The 19,075-nt window shown below is 39.8% G+C and overlaps 1 protein-coding gene across 2 annotated transcripts in view; it reads left to right on the top strand.

Annotated features, from left to right (window-relative positions):
* HACD2 (3-hydroxyacyl-CoA dehydratase 2) overlaps positions 1-19,075 on the top strand; it is a 111,364-nt gene that overhangs the window by 85,031 nt on the left and 7,258 nt on the right. Inside the window, exons 5-7 of one of the 2 annotated variants that reach the window (XR_006585105.1) lie at positions 15,606-15,727; positions 17,616-17,794; positions 18,679-18,750. Coding sequence is in view for 1 of the 2 variants with exons in the window: in XM_023260229.2 (XP_023115997.2) it covers positions 15,606-15,727; positions 17,616-17,794 (301 nt within the window). In the remaining variant the exon portion in view is untranslated. The remainder of the gene's footprint in view (positions 1-15,605; positions 15,728-17,615; positions 17,795-18,678; positions 18,751-19,075) is intronic. The other variant, XM_023260229.2, reaches the window with a different exon arrangement.

Below are 19,075 nucleotides of genomic sequence, written 5' to 3'. Positions count from 1 at the left end.
CCCCTTTCTCAATTAGTCGTTGAATAGGTGCCAAGTACAACAAAATCAGGAAATTGGTTTCATTCGTCTTTAATGTTAATCTTCGTCTCCTCCGGGCTCTCCTCCCCATGGTGACCCTGCCTCACAGACACCCCTGCACTTGAAGCTTCTCAGGACCTTTTCTTCTGCTCTCTCACCCTAAGGGCTAACTCTGACATCCACCATTCCCAGTTGTCAACTCCGGCCTGAGAGGGAACAGTTACATCAGACAAATGCCCTGGAAGGCTGCACAGTTTGTTGTTTTCATTTGGGGGGATCTCTCTCAGGAGAGAAGGGGTGAGGGCCAGACCTGCGTCAGCCTACACCATTACAGACTGTCCTGGAGACACCCAGCCCTTTCAGGCTTGAGCAGTGTTGGCTTCTTCCTTTTCCTCTACCCCAGAGCTTCCAGATCTTAGGTTTTCCAGTATATTTTACGGTTAGTTAGTCTTTTTATATGTTATGCTAAAGTCCCCTGCTCCCTCGTAAGTGATGTTCTGGAAGCATCAGTAGGGTCACCTACATTGCTCCTGTTTTTTTCATAATGAAATGTCTGATAAAGAAACTTACTGTTGGAATTTATCATCTTCAAGAATAAGACATTTCTATGCTATTGGGTAGTATCTTAATCTTTGTATTGCTACTCTTTACAAATAGTAGGAAGCTTGTTTAGAGCCAAATCTGGTTACTTGCAGTCCTGAGATTAACAAAGATGCTTGACTTTTGACATTAGGGAGCTTGTGGAGAAGGAATGAGAGTGAAGGAAGGAAAAATAGTTACCTTGGGTATAAAATAGTAGTTGCCCAAATAAGCCCACGAGATTGACGGGCTAGAGCTTACGTGGTTTCAGCTTTGGTTACACGGCATCAGTTTGAATTAAAGAATAACACGGGGAAGCAAAACTCTGTGTCACAGAAGTATGCTGCAGAGTTGTATTGTCAGTGGACAGTTACCAGGAAGTGAATTCTGGCATTCAAACTGTCAACCATGGTTTGAAAATGAAATGCGGTGAAGTGCTTATTTAGACTGTTTATTCCAAGCCAAAAAAGGTAACAGTTTGGTTACCAACATTTTTCTTTTGGGTATTTCCTCTTTCCCAGCACTGTCTAGTAGAACTTTCTACAGTAGTGGAAGTGTTCTGTATCTGCACTGTTCAATACAGTAGCTACTAGCTATATGTGAGCACATTGAACCCTTGAAACAAGGTAAGTGTGACTGAGAAATTGAATTTTAATTTAATTTAATTTAATTTTAAATAGCTACCTGTGATTGGAGGTTACTGTATTAGTGCAGCTGTAGATGTTCAGTGTAATATTATTTACCATTCTCTTGATTTCAGTCAATTAGGTTTTCATATATTTGATCTCCTATGCACATGACTGTGTGATTTTTATTTTATTTTTTTTTATTTTATTTTTTAAGTAGGCTCCACACCCAACGTGGGTCTTGAACTCATGACTCTGAGGTCAAGAGTCACGAGCTCTCCCAACCAAGCCAGACCGAGCCAGCCAGGCAGTCCTGTGTGATTTAAAAAAAAAAAAAAAATAGATGAAAGATACTTGGTATGCTATGTTATTTAGATCCAGGGATTTTTTTTTTCAACACTTGGGATTAAATTGTTAACAAAAATCCTACTTGCAGATGTGGGAAGCTGTGTGGCTGGTATTTCTGTTGCAGAGATAGCAGTAGATTAGCTGGTGAGGCGGAAGGCCATGCGAGCCCCACCTTTCAGAAGCCTGTAGCTTGGCCCCTGCAGTGGATTCACCCATGATAACACGTCCCAGGTTTGCCCTTTTTGAAACCATTTCACAAGCCTTTTCTATTCTATTTGAGGTAAAAGATGCCATAGAAGTACAGTCAACATTATTATCCCAATGAGCTCGAAGATTCTCATTTCATACTATAAAAGTGAGATGATTGACATGCATCGTGAGCATTGCTAAAATATGTCAGCAAAGTCAGGGAAAGTTAAAAATTGTTACCTATAAATTGCTTTTAAACAGGTGTGTTCCACAGTACAATGAGTGGCACTTTTAAAGCATTGATTAATATTCATTTGAAAACTTTTAATATGTGGGAGTAGGAACTATCTCTTAAATTACCTTCTCCTTTGCCAAATTGGTCTTTTATATACTGTAGCTTTTGCAGTATAACTTTATTTTTAAGCATGAAAATGGAGTATGAGATAGTTTAATTAAAAATCTATAAATTAACAAGGATTTCTTCAGTACATTCAGCCCTCTGACAGCTGGCCTGCGCAGAGAATGCAGCAGGTAACTGGTCTTGTTGGGAATCTTGACAACTATGGGGCAGCCTGAAGAAATCACCTCTTTCCCCCCTGTTCCTGTGAAATATATATAAAATATAGTTTAGTTTCTTCAGGGAAGAAGGATCAATAACATTTTATATTTATTCATATCAAGAAGCACTAGATAGGCCCCTCTCATTACAAGCTGTGATGCATCACGGATAAAATAAAGCATAAGTTGTCTGCATTTTCCAGAGAGAGGATCCTTTTCAAGTCTGAAGTGAAACCCTGGTGCACTGCGGGAATTTGTAAGATGTGACTTGATGTACATGTGCGGATGTGTGTGGGTGCATGCTGAGAGTATGCTTTGCATTTTAGAAGGAGGGGAGAACTAATTACCAGGCTTAATGCATTAAAGACTTAACTTTTTTCCTTCAGATTGCTGCCATAAATGTTTGATTTAACAAGAGGAGTTTTACCTTATTTTGCTCTGGCAAAAAAAAAAAAAAAAAAAAAAAAAACCAGAATAACCAAAACCTTGAAAATTGTCCGTCTCTTTTGCATTCTGCATTTGGTGCTGGATTGTTAGATCAACTTGAGGAAATCTTTTGTTGAGGTCATTGCCTCAAAGGAAACTGTGTTCAAAACCTCAAGTGTAAAAGCTAATCAAGCTAACCATTTTTTTAAATAATATTTTATAGTTTTTAAGACTTTAGCTTTTAAGAATGTTACATTTGTGTAGCGTTTTGTGACCTGTGCAGAGGTTATGAACTGGCAGCAGATGTCTGTCCCACAGGTGGGTTTAAAGAGAAAGTTCAAGAAGAACCTAGTGGCTGGAGGGTGTATCGTCTCACAAGAGCAACAGTGTTCAGCTCAGCTAGTGATTGCCAACTGGATCCAGTGTTATACAATATGGATTTTTTAAAGAAAAGGTAGAAATCTAGATTATTTTTTATGTGGGATCTCCCAGCTTTTAAAAACTAGCTCAAATATTTTTAAAGCACCATAAAAGGACAAACAGAACATTTGTGGTCCAGGACTGTGGACCAACCTTTTTAATATTTCTACTCCAGGAAATGGTATTCATAGCTTTTATTTTTATTTTCTGTCTTCTTGAAGATTTTGCAATTATTAAGCAGTTACAAAACAAAAAGAACCATGCCATTTCATGATATTATATAGCCAAGTTCATGTTCTTTTGACCTGTCATTTAGGTTTCTGACAATGATAAGTCCTCCCCCGTCTCTCCTCTAGAGTGTTGAGTTAGGCACATTTCATGGAGGTTTGGGGGCAGACTGTGTGGAGTGAGTATGCCCCAGATCTCCCCATAGGATCACAGTAACCTTCTGCTGTGGTTCTAGTCTGGATTAGATATATGTGATCCAGGTTGGGACTGCCTATGACCCGTCTGATGAGATCCCCATGCTTGAGTTGGGGTGGAGGAAGTAGTTGCATGAAAGATTTTCAGTTAATAACATCCTCTTTGGAGGTGAGAGAATCAAACAGAACTCAGGAGGAATCCTGGGAAAGCCTAGCAGCTGGTGAGGTCCTTAGATATCCCAGAGATGGTAGAAGCATATTACCGCATCTCCTAAACAACACTGAAACAAACAACAAAAAGCAAAACAACAACAAAACAAAATATTACCTTGGTAATTAAGCCAAAGAGGGCAGCCATCATTGAGTCACAGCATTGGCTAGCATAGTAATAGGAACTTAATAAGTATTTGTTGAATTGAATTTTCTTTTCATGGAATAGTAACAACTGCTATTTATTAAATCGCTAGCAGTTTACTAAGCACTTGCTGTGTGTTTCTGACCCTACAATAACCATGCAAAAGCAAATGTTCTCCCAGTTTCCGCAGGAGGGAGCAGAGGCTCAGAGAGGGTAAGTAACTTGCCTTGGGACATGCAGCCTGGAAGACTGAAAGTCTCTGGTTCCCGAGCAATAATGATTAGAGAAGAGGAAGCTATCACCCTCCCTTCATGTTTTCTAGGAAATGGGCTGACTACATAGTAGCATTAAAGCTGGGCTCATGGGGACATTTTAGCATTCAGATCTGCATGTCTTTGTCCTAAGTGCGGAATTGATTGAGCATTGCTTGTTGACTGCATGCTTATACATTTTTTTCATTGCATGTTCAGAAAAGTTGATTTCATGACTAAGAGTTGTTTTGGTAGGCCAAAATGTTTGACTAGCCATCATCCACATCAAAGAATAGCCCTTAGTTATTGTGTTGTAATAGAAAGAATCTTTAAACCAGTTTCCTTTGTCACTGTAAGTTTGAAGAAAATCTATTTGGATGCACTTTTTTCTCTCTTGTAAGGAGGAAATGTATTAATATTTCTTTATAACATAACTCACATTCTCCATAAAATAAGGAATAGTATTTTCTGGTTTGTTTACCATATTACCCTATTAAGGATTTTTAATAAATGCTTAATCATGAAAGACACTTCACACATGAATTGTCATGGAAAAGACTAATACTGACTTAGACTTTTTAAACCACCATATTTAGTATATTTCAGGTTTTTTTCTTATCAAGCATGATATTTCTTTTAAGTAGATAACTAAATGTGTTATATTTTTGTTCAAAAACTTAATAAAGCTATGGAAAGGACCGGGATTGTCGTCAGAATTGTCCTACTGTCCTGCTCAAGCCCTCGGCTGACATCACCAACCAGGCACCAGCCCTGTGACCCTTAGCCTCACTCTCATTAGGGAGCTGCCCTCCTCACCCGGGGCTGTTCCAACCAAGTCAGAGAACATGCAGGCTCAGGCTGCAGACGGGTCACCATTTATTCATTCTTATTCACTCAAATATTTATTCAGTATGTTCTGCGCTCTAGCCGTTGTGCGAAGCGCTGGGATACATGAGAGAATGAAGAACATGGGTGCTGTCCTCACAGTGCTTCCCGCGTAGTCAAGGAGCAGAATTGAGCAGACAGCAGTACCATACAATGGGATAACTGAGAAGACAGAGGGAGGACAGGGTGCTGCTGGGACCAGGTGGTCACTTCAGCTGCCCCAGTTGAAGTCTGTGCTAGCCTGTTCGGTTGCTAAAGAGCTGTTCCAGTCTCCTCTGCCCAGTTGTTTCTCTTCATGGGGTGGTCCTGGGGACTCAGTGAATACATACGCAGCACTTAGAATAGTGCCTGGCACTTAGGAAGTGCTCAGTAAGTGCTAGCTACATATTCACTGTAATGTAATCTAAACTTGTCAAAAAATTTTAGTGACCAAGTTCTATGCAGTTGTTTTGAATTCTTTTCCATGTCCTGAGGTCCAAGACAGAGATATAATTGATTTTTCACATAGAAATGAATGTTTTTTGTACTTGAATAGTTTCACAGTTAGCTGTTGAAAATTTACACATAATTACTTTTATCATACTTAAGGAGTAATTAGCCCTGCAAATGGGAGTTATCATTATCTTAATCATCATTATTATCCTACTCTAAAGCATTTATTAAAAATTAGATTTTGCCTTATAATTAAAGCTAACCCCTCTTCAAAGCAAGTTTGTGGACCTTTCTTCAGGGTATTTGCCATCTGAAACAATACAAATTGAGAGGTAGCATTAAGTCTATTACTCCTTCGCAACTTACCCTCTTTTAGTGTGCTCTTATTTATGTGCTGTGTTGTAAATGTTCTTGTATCTTTTTGTGGTTATACAGCCTGCCTCTTCCAGCTGATTCAGAGGCTTCCTATCAGGAACAGTATATCTAGAAACTAAATGATAGTTGTATTTGCTTCTAATTGTGGCCCCAGAAAAGTACAAAAGCTCTTGATTCCCTCCACTCAGATTCCCCACCTGTTGGCATTTACTGCATTTGTCCCATCACCTTTTCTTCTGTCTATATATACCCATTATCATCTGTCCTTTTCTGAACCTTGAAGCAAGCTGCACGTTCTGTCCTGTCACCCCTCGACACTCAAGTTCATGTTTCAGACATTCTCCTACATCACCTGCAGTGGAGGTGATGGCTTCCTACAGCCTTCCAATCAAGAAGCCGATATTGATCGAACACTACCACCTCCTCTACAAGCCCCATTTGGATTTCACTAGCTGCCCAAACACTGTTGGGTTTTGCTTTGTTTTGGTTTTTTTTTTTCTTTTCTTTTCTGGAATGGCAAATATTTACTAAGTATTTCTGTGCTCTGGGTATTGTGCTAAACACTAGGATACCCGGGGACAGGAGTGGTTGTTACGGTATTCCTGCCACATACATGGCACATACATGTCAGGTCTCTTAAGACACATCAGTCCGAGAGAGCTTCTTAGTTTTGCTCTGTTTCTCATGCCCTTGACAGTTTTAAAGAGTACAGGCCTTAACTTCTGTAGAGTGACCCTTCACCCACATCCATCCCGTGTTCCCTCATAACCAGTTCAAGTCATACATTCTTGGCAAGAATACTAGAGAAATGGTGCTGTGATCTTCTCAGGGCATCACCTGAGGTGGCAGTGTGCCATGACTACCCATCCGGCTCCAGTGGTGTTGACTCCAGTCACATGCTCCTGTTGGTCTTTTCCCACCTTCAGGTAACGTCTTCCCCTTTTTATTGATGAGTATTTTGTGGGAATGACTCCTGCCTGTGTCAGCCACTCCGTGGTGGTTACTAGGTGATGATCCTCTATTTCTGTCACCCCTTTTACATGTATTAGGTGGCTTCCTACTGTAAGGACTAGCTTTCCCTTTCTTCCATTTATTCATTTATTTCATTTATATCATTAGTTTGGACTCATGAATTCCTGTGCATTTCAGTGGATTGTAATCTGTTACTTACTTTGATGTTAAAATTGTCTGATTTGGCCAGTGGGAGCCCTTTGTCCTTGTCCTTTTGATTTATCTCTTCATTTGTTGAGCATTTTCTTACTTTCTGACAAAAAAGATTTCCAGACTTATTTTGTACTTCCGGCCCAGCCTTGGAATCAGCCATTTTGCCAAGGAGCTCTGGTTCCTTTTAGTGGGAGATGGTATTTAAGGACCCAAGATCTGGGTAGCTGAGGTGCTTCATGCTACTGGAGTGTTAATGCTTCTAGGTCCTTTCAGTGGAGGAAGCTAGGAGATATACACGCACGCACACACACACACATATGCATACTGTACATACATCTAAAAGTATATAGCTCTGTGTGGGTGTGTGTATATGTATCTGTGATTGATTATGAGTTCATACAGATTCCTTCAATTACAATCCAACCCCTTAGTGTTCTCTCTGGCATCCTCCCTCCCTGTTAGTAAATATTTCTCAAACAATATGAAGCCCCCCCCCCACCCTTTTTTAACATATTGATTTCTTTGCTGAGCTTACTCTTTACTCCATGTAACTGATTTCCCAACCACACTGGCCATCTCTTCTATCCATCACCTCTTGTGTCTCCCTCCCCTCCCTATCCTCAGTTGCTAGGCCTCTGGCTCACACCTGTCTGCAGCCCCCCCAACCTTCCCTCTTCTGTCCTTGTCATTGGCCTCCAGACCCACTGGTCTTCCATGTCCATGTGGCTCCCTACCCCTCACCACATCGAGCTTTTATCCCCCATGCTGACTCCTCCATGAGGGGAAAGGAAAGAGACATTTAGGTGAATCTTAATGCCTACCCAGACACAAACTTGAAATGATTGGGAAGATCACTTCTCTGGAAAACTAGAGGCTTATCCCAAAAGGTGTTCTGTTCTTTTTTCTCATTTTCTTTTTTATCTTTATATTTATAAGTTTGTTTTCATCTTGAATTCAAATAATATTTTGCATTTTTATTCCTGCAGAGCAGAGATAGAAAAGAGAAACAAGCTTTTGAGATAGATTTTTAGGGGTGTTGGCAGTAAGTTAAACTCAGGAAATAAAACAAGGCTAAAACAAAAAAGCATTGAAGATAATTAGCAAAAAGCAAGGCTCAGGGAAGAAGTTTCACACTAACTGTAGGGAATTCATTAGGGTTTGTTTCAACTTCTTATGTTGGTTTCTATCTCAAGTCAATTGATTCATGACTAAATTCATTTCATGGGTATATTCAAGATATCTCTGGACAGCAGTGACCTAGAATTTTTCATACTTTATCCAATCCTTTTCAATGAGCCTATTCCGTTCAGTCCGCCCATTATCTCCTTTTGAGAAGTGGGCCACATTTTTTGAAGAAGTCATAGCTTTCTTGATATTCCTTATCTGTTCTCTAGGCTCTTGTATATGGATTTCTTTGAAATTTTCTTGATTTCGTAAGAGAGGTGTTCTTCCCATAACAACAGGTGTGGGTGGGTGGATGTGTGCGTGCACACGTTTGAGAGACAGAGAGAGCACTGTTCAGAGTTTAGGGGCACATACCTGGGTTCAATTTCTGTAAGGCTCACTTGCCTCATCTGCAAAATGGAGATTTAATGAGGTAATATATATAAAAACATACTTTGTATATAGTAAGAGTTCAGTAACTATTGAGTACAATTATTATATTTATTCACTATAATTATTAAAAAGGGATTACTAAAACAATTAAAAATGGTCAAAGGACTTGACCAGACATTACTTAAAAGAAGATATACAAATGACCCAATAACCACATGAAAAATGCTCAACGTCAATAATCATTAGAGACTGTGTGTCAAAACCACAATGAAATGCTACTTCATACTCACTAGGATGGCCACTATCACAAAAAAAAGGAAAGAAAATTACAGTGTTGATGAAGATGTGAAGAATTGGAGCCCTTGTGCACTGGTGGTGGGAGTATACAATGGTGCAGCCATTGGTTTAGCAGTTCCTCAAAAAGTTAAATATAGAATTACCATGTGATCCAACAGTTCCACTCCTAGATATGTGCACAAGAGAATCAAAAACAAGGTACTCAGATACTTGTATACCCATTTTCATGGTAACATTATTCACAGTAGCCAAAAAGTGGAAACAACGCAAATGTCCATCAACAGTTGAATTAACAAGCAAAATGTAATGTATACAAACAATGGATTATTCAGCCTTTAAAAGGAAAGAAATTCGGGTACAATCTACAACATGGATGAACCTTGCAGGCATTCTGCTAAATTAAATAAGCCAGACACAGAAGGACACATATTGTATGAATCCCCTTAAGTGAGGTACCTAGAATAAGCAAAATATTACAGACAGAAAGTAGAATTGTGCTTACCAGGGACTAGAGGGGTATACGGGGTTATTACTTACTGGGTACATAGTTTTTTTAGGATGATGAAAAGTTTTTGAGATGGATAGTGGTGATGGTAGCACAACATGGTGAGTGTTGTGAATAATACCCCTGAATTATATACTTTAAGATGGTTAAATTTGTAAATTTTATGTTATGTATATTTTACCACACACAAACAATTGATCCCCTCCCCGAACACACACACACACACACACACACACACACACAGTCTGTCAAAGGAAGACTCAAGAATGATATCTGTACACAGGTCGTATGAAGGGAAAATTTGGAGGGAGGGGTCATATGAACCTAGAATGGGGATTGACCTGTGGGCCAAATCTAGCCTGCAATTTATAATGGTTTTTACATTTTTAAAGGGTGTGAGAAACAACAAAGATGAATACATGACAGAGCCTAAAGTATTTGGAGGCAAAGCCTAAAATATTTGTTATTTAGCCATTTACAGAAAAAGCTTGCCAACACCTGGTCAGGAACATTGCTGTGGAGTGAATTGTGTTCTCCCCAAATGTGTGTGTTGAAGCCCTAACCCCCAGTATTGTGGTATTTGGAGGGCATATAGGAAGTACTTAGGTTTAGATGAGGTCATGAGGGTGGGATCCTCATGAGGAGGTTGGTGCCCTTATAAGAAGAGACCCTAGAAGGCTGTCCCTTCCCCTCCCTGCCACATGAAAACGTGATGATAAGGTGCTAGCTGCAAACCGGGAAGAGACCCCTTACCAGAAACCAAATATGCCAGCACCTTGATCTCAGCCTCTAGAACTGTGAGAAAACATATTTCTGTCGTTTAAGCCACCAGTCTGTGGTATTTTATTACAGCAGCCCCAGCAGACTAAGACAAACATACTCTTCAGAGTTCTGCCAAGAAGAGACTCAAGTCCTTGCCTTCTAGATTTTACCAAAATCTCCTCTCTTCACAAATGAAGGGGGTATTAAGGAGAAGAAAGAACACTTATCATAAAGCATGATCTTGGGATTTCTTTAAAATAACCAGAGCGGGAAGCAGCAGGTTCCGAAATGCTAAGAAGAATAAGGTTTCTACAATAGTGATTTTCTTATGTGGCACCATCTGTTTTCCTTTGAATGTAATAAAAATGACAGCTTTTCATGTACTGATACTCCCTGAGCCTTTTAAAGTCAAACATATGATGCTATTTGTGTGTAAAGGTTTTTCTCTTGCACCCATTTGTTTCTCCAGCTTGAATTTCTATGTAAACTCCCTTGGCTAAATTACACAAGCCTCCCACACCCAAGCGCCTCCACCCTCGCCGTAGAGCAGGGGACGGAAACCTGCCGTCTGCAGCACGGAGGGTCCAGTACGCAACTCGCTGACTGCACTGGGCAGAGGAAGGCTTCCAGACTGGCAGAGCCGCCCCACTCCCACTCCCATTTGTGCCACGATTGCAAATGTGCAACTTTGAAACATGGCTTTCGGACGTTTTTGGCAACCAACCCTTTGTCCCCTGCTTTTCCTTTGTAAACCTTGATAAACCTCCTTTATCTCCCTTCTTCTCCCCCCCTCGCCCCCCCCCCACATACCTACTTTTCTCTTAAAAGGCAATAATATAATTTAAAGTAAACATCAGGGTGCCTGGTGGCTCAGTTGGTAGAGTGTGTGACTCTTGATCTCTGGGGTCATGACTTTCAGCCCCATGCTGGGCATAGAGATTACTTTAAAAAAAAAAAAGCTTAAATGTCATATTCTTTTTTAAAAGATAGTTTTATGGAGGTATAATTTACATACGATCAAATTCACCCATTTTAGGTGTACAATTCAGTGCTGTTTAGTAAATTTACCAAGTTGTGTAACCGCCATCATAATCCAGTTTTAGAGCATTTCCATCACCTCACTGTGATCCTTCATGCCCTTTAAAGTTCATTCCTAACCCACTCCCAGCCCATGGCAACAAGTAATCTACTTTCGTTCTTTCTTTTTTTTTTTTTAATGTTTTATTTTTGAGAGAGAGGGGGAGACAGGATCTGAAGCAGGCTCCAGGCTCTGAGCTGTCACCACAGAGCCTGACACAGGGCTCAAACTCATGAACCGTGAGATCATGACCTGAGCTGAAGTCAGATGCTTAAGCAGTTGAGCCACAGGTGCCCCAGTAATCTACGTTCTGTCTCTAGATTTGCCTTTTCTGGACGTTTCATATAAATGAAATAGTTTGCATTTGGCGTCCTTCACTCAGCAGCATGTTTTTGAGGTTTATCTATATTGTAGCATGTATCGATATTTCTTTTTTGTGTGTGGCCAAATAGTAGTCCATTGTATGGATTATATCACATTTTGTTTATCCATTTGCCAGTTGCTGGACATTTGGGTTGTTTTTACTTTCAGCTGTTCTGGGTAATGCTGTGTGACGATTGCCAGCACATCTTTGTGTAGGCATATTAAACCTCTTATTCGTGATAATGAATAAAATCATGTGTTTCTAGTTCCTAATTCAAAGAGTAGCTAAGTTGAACTTTTTATAATTGTAGGCCTTAGCCCTTCCAAAAACCCCTCCAAAGCTAAACTGGCTTGCTTTTTTTTTTTTTTTTTTTTACCTTAAGTGATCTTTTTCTCTGAGTCATTGGCCTTTGATAGAAAGGCTCCCCACGTGTTAGAAAAGTGTTCCCAACTCCTGCTTTAAAAACAAAAACAAACCAGAAAGAAAGAAAATAAATGGTATCATTTGAGTTAAGGGGCACTGACCCCGCACATGCCTTGTGTGCAGACCTGTGTCAGGGCCCGAGAAAGCCACCTGAGAGGAGAAGCGGAGCCCTGAAGACCTTAGAGTCGGGGATAAAGAGCCAGAGAACTATTCCCATGCTATGCCCTCAGTAGTCAGCAATGAAGGGAGGTCTTTAAATTATTCTCTCCTCTCTCATGTTCTTTGATAAAGGAAAATTTTTTTAAGTACTCTTAAAAGACTCTACCCATTTTTTTTCCAGTTAAAAAAATTTCCATGTATGCAAAGAGGTTAGGGTTAGCCAGAGTCTTGTGCCTTTCCCATGTACAGGTTATATGCACACCCCACCCCTCTCTACAAAGAACAGCAGCTGGAAGCTTTCATTGGCTGCTTCTAAGTCAGCCTTCCACCCTGCTCAGGACTTTCTCCTGAGCAGTCTCAGTTTGACTGTGTCCAGAGTCGGGAAGCACACAGCTTCATGGGGCGGCCTATTTCATTAGTCAACTGGTTTGTTACACACTTCTTATTTTAACCAGGCATATTTACTCCCTGTTAACTTTGCCGTTAGTCTTGTGTCCATATGCCAGTTGCACACAATATTCATTTACACATTCTGAAGTAGTTAACCTTCTCCTTTTCCAAAGTAAGCTTTGCTTGTTCAGGGGTTCTCATAACCTACTCAGACCTCTGGGTGGGATCTAATCTATTTGGAATGGAATCACTGGGATGAGACTATTAATGTGGCCAAATACTGGTTGGTTGCTTGGCTGATTGGTCGTTTGAACAACCACCTGCACCCTGTTGGCACATATGAAGTCTGTAGTTCACTAAAAACTGCTCATCTCCCAGATTCATAAGCTGAGTCTTCTCCATTCTGTGGTGGAGTCATTTTGTTGCTGCTGAATAGTTAGCCTGGTTAAATTTTATCTTACTGGGTTTCTTATTGTGGTAAAACATAACAAAATTGTCCATGTTAGCCATTTTTAAGTGTATGGTTCAGGTGCAGTAAGTACATTCCTGTGGTTGTCCAATCATCAGCACTGTCCATCCCCAAAACATTGTTCATCTTCCCAAACCAAAACTCTGTATTCATTAAACATTTATTTCCTATTTCCTCCCATCCCTCACCCCTGGCAGCCTTCTAGTCCTACTTCCTGTCTGAATTTGACTTCTCTGGGTACCAGATGAGTGGGATATAGTACTTGTCTTTTTGTGACTGTCTTTTTGTGACTTAGCAAATTGTGTTCAAGGTTCATCCACATTGTAGCATGGGTCAGAACTCCCTTTTTAAGGCTGACTAATATTCCACTGTATGTATATACCATTCAACTGTTGATGGACATTTGGGCTATTTCTACCTTTAAGCTATTGTGAATCACGCTCCTGTGAACACAGGTATACAAATAGCCGTTTGAGTCTCATTGATCTTACTAGCTTCAACTCATTACATTCTGTCCCTGTTTTGTGTCATTGTATAATTGTTTACAAATCAGACAAGCTTGGGTCACTGACTTTACCCAAGTACCTTCTTAATAACAGTGTTGTATTTCCTGTTAATCTGAAGGTACCATTTGTATAACATGGTCTTCACAGCTGGCTTCTGGGAGCACCTGCTTTCACATCCAGCCTGAGTGTGAGCTTGTTACTGTTCTTTGGTTCAGGTCTAACTTGGGCCTGGAGAGAATGAGTCCAGTAACCCCGAGGCTGGACCAGAGTGCAAGGGGGGTTGTTTGTTACCTGTCTTTCGGAAGGCCACTTAAGACTATACAGAAACTAATATCAGGTATCCAAAGCAGGAACTTAATCTTGGAGTGACCTGATTAGAATTGAATTTGTTTGCTCCACTTAGCAAAAAGCACAAAGTGCTTTTAGGAATCAGAAGATGAATAAAACACGTTCCCTGCTTTCAAGATGATTAGAATGCAAAATATTGGAAGGGCTCCCTATTGCAACCCAGAGATCTTTAGGCAAGCCTTCATCCCATAGCTGTAAAACAGATCTTCAGATGAGGAAGATTACAAAATACATCAAAAAGCAAAATGCTCTGAAATTATGTTTTAGTATAGGTGGGTTTTAAGCAAGGATTTGGGGACAGACTGAAAAATGAAACATAAAAGCTTCAGAGGTATTTAGGTTTTACTCGGGCTAATACAAGAGCACCAGGAAAACAAAAAGTACTCTTGCTCTTGACAGTGCAAAATTCTTATTATTTTTAGGGATTAGTAACTATGCATTTATGAAATTCTTTGTCAGAGCAATTTAGCTAATAGGTATGTAAATCACTAGTTATTTTATTGCGTAGGTGGATCACTCCATGTACCCTCTCTGAGGAAGAATATAAGTGCGAAAAAGTATTCACATTGCAAATGCAAGGAAGAAAAGTTAAGGTTAGAATGCCGTACCTTTGTTGTATTAGGTGTTAGGAATAAGGCAGAGAACATCCATCTTGTCCAAATCTGTCCTGTTTACTCAGTGGAATTTCTTAATCACATCCAGCTCTCTGACTGCCTGTATTAGATTCAAGAAACCATGAGTGAATTGGGTATAAGGTAGTTTCTTGTTACTGGTCTTCAAGCCTGGACCAGGATCATTATAAATGTGGCTGGGGGGATGGCGGAGGCACTGAAAGCAAATGCCAGTGTGGTGGAAATACATTCCACGTGAGATTTGCAGTCCAAGGCATCTAAAACCTAAAAACCACCTGGGGGGGGGGGGTGCTGTGTTCAAGTTTATCGTTATTTTCATCATGAAAATAATCCAGAAGAGGCTGGAAATTCTAGAGCCTCCTGTGGTCAGCATGGAAGTTTCTATAATTTTTAAGTTAAACCAGGCTTCTTCAGGGGAAGAAATCACCAATGGGAGAGAATAAATGGGCTATGCCTTTCAGACAGTCTCTGGCTCTTCTTCCTTCACTTGAATTCATCCTACCCAGTGAATTAGCCTCATCTTCAGTTGTATTTCAGGCACTATGTTCCCCTTCTTTGAAGTGTCCTCAGATTCTTAGCTGTCATGCAGATCAAATTAAAATTCTTGTTAACAGACAGACCCCAAGCTTGCCACCAGTTTGCCCTGCTACCTTCTTATCTAACTAGTCTTGACTCCCACTAACATCAGTTCACATTCTCTGCAGCAGGCCAGCAGACAGAACACTCATCTGTGTTTGTTTTTTCCTGTGGGCTTTAACTCGTGGGATTTCTGTTTCTGCCCCTCCTACTCATCAGTAAGCTGAGTTCTTTTCACTGGCCCTTAATCACTCGACTCTACACAGCTGTTGTGATAGGCACGTGTTCCTATATATGGTAGGTAGGCTCTTCCTGTGCTGTGCTGTGGCCACCAAGGACACAGACCAGCGCTGTGTCCAGTTGTTCAGTCCCCTAGCTCGGCAAGAGGGCGGGGGGCCGGGGAGGGGGCGTGGCTGGTGCTGCACACTGGTGCAGCTTCTTTGTTAAAATGTTTTATGTGTTTGCTTTTGCTTTTGTTCCTTTTCCTTCAGGTTCAGAGCGAAGACAGTGTCCTTCTGTTTGTTATTGCCTGGACAATCACAGAAATTATCCGTTACTCCTTTTATACTTTCAGTCTATTAAACCATCTGCCTTACCTCATCAAATGGGCCAGGTAAATTACATGGGATAAAGATTAACTTTTGAAGTGATCCATCACTGTATTTGTCCTTTTTTACTAAATATTGTCTCCAAGCTCCTAAAAATAAATATATATACGATGTCAACTATACTTCAGGGTTTTTTTTAATTCTATGAGACAGGTGTTGGGATTGGTGATATGAGACTGGTCTTCGGATTTCATCAGGATAAGGGATGCTCCTTAACTTTGATTATTAGAAATACTGTTTTAAGTTGTATATACTTATTTTTATTGGATCAATTATTTTCATTTAAATTATTCGGTAGAGATTTGATGTAACATCTCTTTTTTTTCATACCAAATTTTACTGATGAGCTCCTGCCCTTATGTTTTTTGGACCAAGTCCAATTCTCCTAGTCTCGGTTTTGCCAAGAGGCAATGACTCAATTTTTAATTCATAACAAACGATACATGTGGTTTTAGAATGTTAGCAATTTTATTTTGCTTTGATAATTTTTGCCAGCAGTATTTGTTATGAATTGGGTAAAGGGCTGACAGTTCATCCATTTATCTGAACTAATTCAGGAGACGGTTGTGAGCAATGTTCTGAGTTGGAGAAGACTGTGGGGAGAGTGACAAAGCAAAAGGATCAAAACTGTTCTTGGGACCCAACTGCTCGTTTCATAGAAGGAAAATGGTGCTTCCTAGACAATTTATGAGTTTGGTGGTTAAATTAGAGACATCAATCAGTTGTTTCCAACGTTTCAAGTATGCAAACTTCCTTTTTCCCCCCAGTACACAATTTTATTAGGAAAAGGGAAGAATGGGAAAAGATAGCAATTAGTAACTAACCAGGCAAGCATCATGGAAGCTGTCTGGTCTGTTACAGGGAGAGTTGGCTGCCCAGCCCTGAACTTATCAGTGGAGAATGATTTTCTTGTCCATGGTTGTCCATGGCCTATGGAAGAATCTTCCTTTTCCACTGTCCTCTTTAGCATGGCTGAAGCTGGCAGCGGGGAACACGGTGAACACGGCTTCCGTTCTTTGTCACAGATTCCTCAGCACAACTTCTGCACCTGGAAGTTTGGAACCCAGAGTGCTCGCTGTCAGCTACAAACACCAAAGCCTCTTTAAAATTTGAGCTGATGGTTTCCTTAGCAATGCTAACACCTCCGAATGATTTCCAGTTAGTTCCACAGGATGAACTTCTCTCTGAATTCTTTTTGAAACATAGAGAATTCCTTTTTAAAGTGAAAAAAAATTGTGTGGATTCTCCTCTGTAATAGTTACTGTAGGGTTGGGTTGTTTGTTTTGTTTTGGTTTTGAAAAATTACATAGTGACCAAAAGCTGTTAGGAACTTTTAAGGTTTTTAAAATTAGCATATATTTCATTTTTCACAATAACATGTACAGACATTTGGCTAATAGCAGCACTAAAAGCACACTGGATGCGCTATGTTTTTCAGTCCACAGACCAGTTTGGTATACATTGGAGGGATTCTAGCTACATGCTCTAACGTCTCCCCCACCAACTCCCTGCAAAGCCCCCAGCTCCGCTTCTACCCCACAGGGCAGGATCCTTATATGAACCATGACTCAGTGCCTCTACTTCACCAATGATTGGCATCATCCTTGTTATTTTAGGGAGTTGTATTGAATGTTGTTTATTGGGCCAAACTGAACAAATTGTAAGCTGACCGAACACATTTATTATGTTTCATTTTAGAACATTCAGAGACATACCTGCTATAGGCCCTTTCCAAAGACTGGCTTGTAAAGCCTGAATTTAAATAGTGGGCAAACAGGAAAAAGTAGAAACAGTAGCTTCCTGGAAAACCTGTACGGATTAGAAGGGTGGGAATGTATCCTTCTACTAGTGCTGGCTTCGAGCCTCAGTCGTGAATATTCTGTTTTGTTTCAGGTACACACTTTTCATTGTGCTGTACCCAATGGGAGTGTCAGGAGAGTTGCTCACAATATATGCTGCTTTGCCCTTTGTCAGACAGGCGGGCCTGTACTCCATCAGTTTACCTAACAAGTACAATTTCTCCTTTGACTATTATGCATTCCTAATTCTGATAATGATCTCCTACATTCCAAGTAAGTAAACAGTTATACATATATTTATTTATGTTTTTAAAACTGGCTCTACAATAACTAGAGTTAAATGCCTTTGGATGTTTTTATACCATATCCAAGTAAATGTAAATCTGATTTATTGGGAACGCTTTGGTTTTTATTGAATGCTGACTGTTAGAGGGAATTTTCTCTGGTAGTAATTGAATAAAGATGAACCGTTCTCAAGATAGCTGCCAAAATGCAGCCCTTCTCAGTGTGTAGGTTTGAAACAGTGAATACCAAGAAAGGTTAACTACCTATTGAGGGAACGTGCTGAGTAGAAAACAAAAAAGGCCATTAAAGACTTACCGTGAGTTTTTCTGTCTCTTCAGAACTGCTTGTTACAGTATTTGGAAAACATTGTAAAGAGATTTTTGCATTTTTACTGTATCAAAATAGTTACTTCATTTTTAAGGAACCGAAAGTTAACTAGAAACAAATAGCAAAATAAAAATATATTTTTTTCCATATTTCTTATTTTCTTGTTTGGAAATAATCACTAAAATCATCTGAACAGGACATACGTTCTCTTCAGGATGATTTCCAGTTATTTTAATAATCCTGCTAAAGGTTGAAATACAGGTAATCAGATGTGCCTATCAGCATATTCAGTAACAAAGAGAAATGGCCATGTTTGAGGCTTCTGTGAAGTGAATCCTGTTTGCTGAGGAAGAGTTGTTTAGTCCTTTGCTCAAATTCTGATATTCACTTGAAATCCTATGATTGATCTTCACATATCCAAAAAGATTTTGTTCTAGGGGAGGATATGTAACGTTAATGTGTCTTCTCATTTAGCTATTTTTATAGCCATTGTGACTGAGTTTTATTTTAGTCTGTAAGATGCTATATTCTCCCCTAAACCTCAGGTTAAATTCAGACAGGAAGGTTGGATTTTTCTTCAGCCCACAGCGTGAACTGAATGAATCATCCTAACAATCGTAAGCGACATGTTTGTGTCCCTCTGTGGAAAATTGCATTTCATGCGTTGTGAGAAAAAAAAACAAAAAAACAAAAACTACATCCAGATTTCATGTGAACGTTTATCTTGGAGAAATTCTTGGACTGTAATTCTGCTTCATGATTCATTTCCCACTCTTTATTAATTATCAAGTCCTCCTCTTTGGTACTGGAACCGTGGTGGCCAAAGGCCCTTTCTCTTCAAATTAAAAAGGTAGTTGATTTTCAAACAAAAAAGATAAATAGAGAAGAGTCAAAATTAGCTTATGGTTGTACATCTTTCTAGTTTCATTCCCTTCGAGTTTC

This window comes from Felis catus, chromosome C2 (assembly GCF_018350175.1).
Source record: "Felis catus isolate Fca126 chromosome C2, F.catus_Fca126_mat1.0, whole genome shotgun sequence".
NCBI lineage: Eukaryota > Metazoa > Chordata > Mammalia > Carnivora > Felidae > Felis > Felis catus.
Note: the sequence above shows the minus strand (reverse complement) of the source record. Positions and strands in the feature narration are given on the sequence as shown.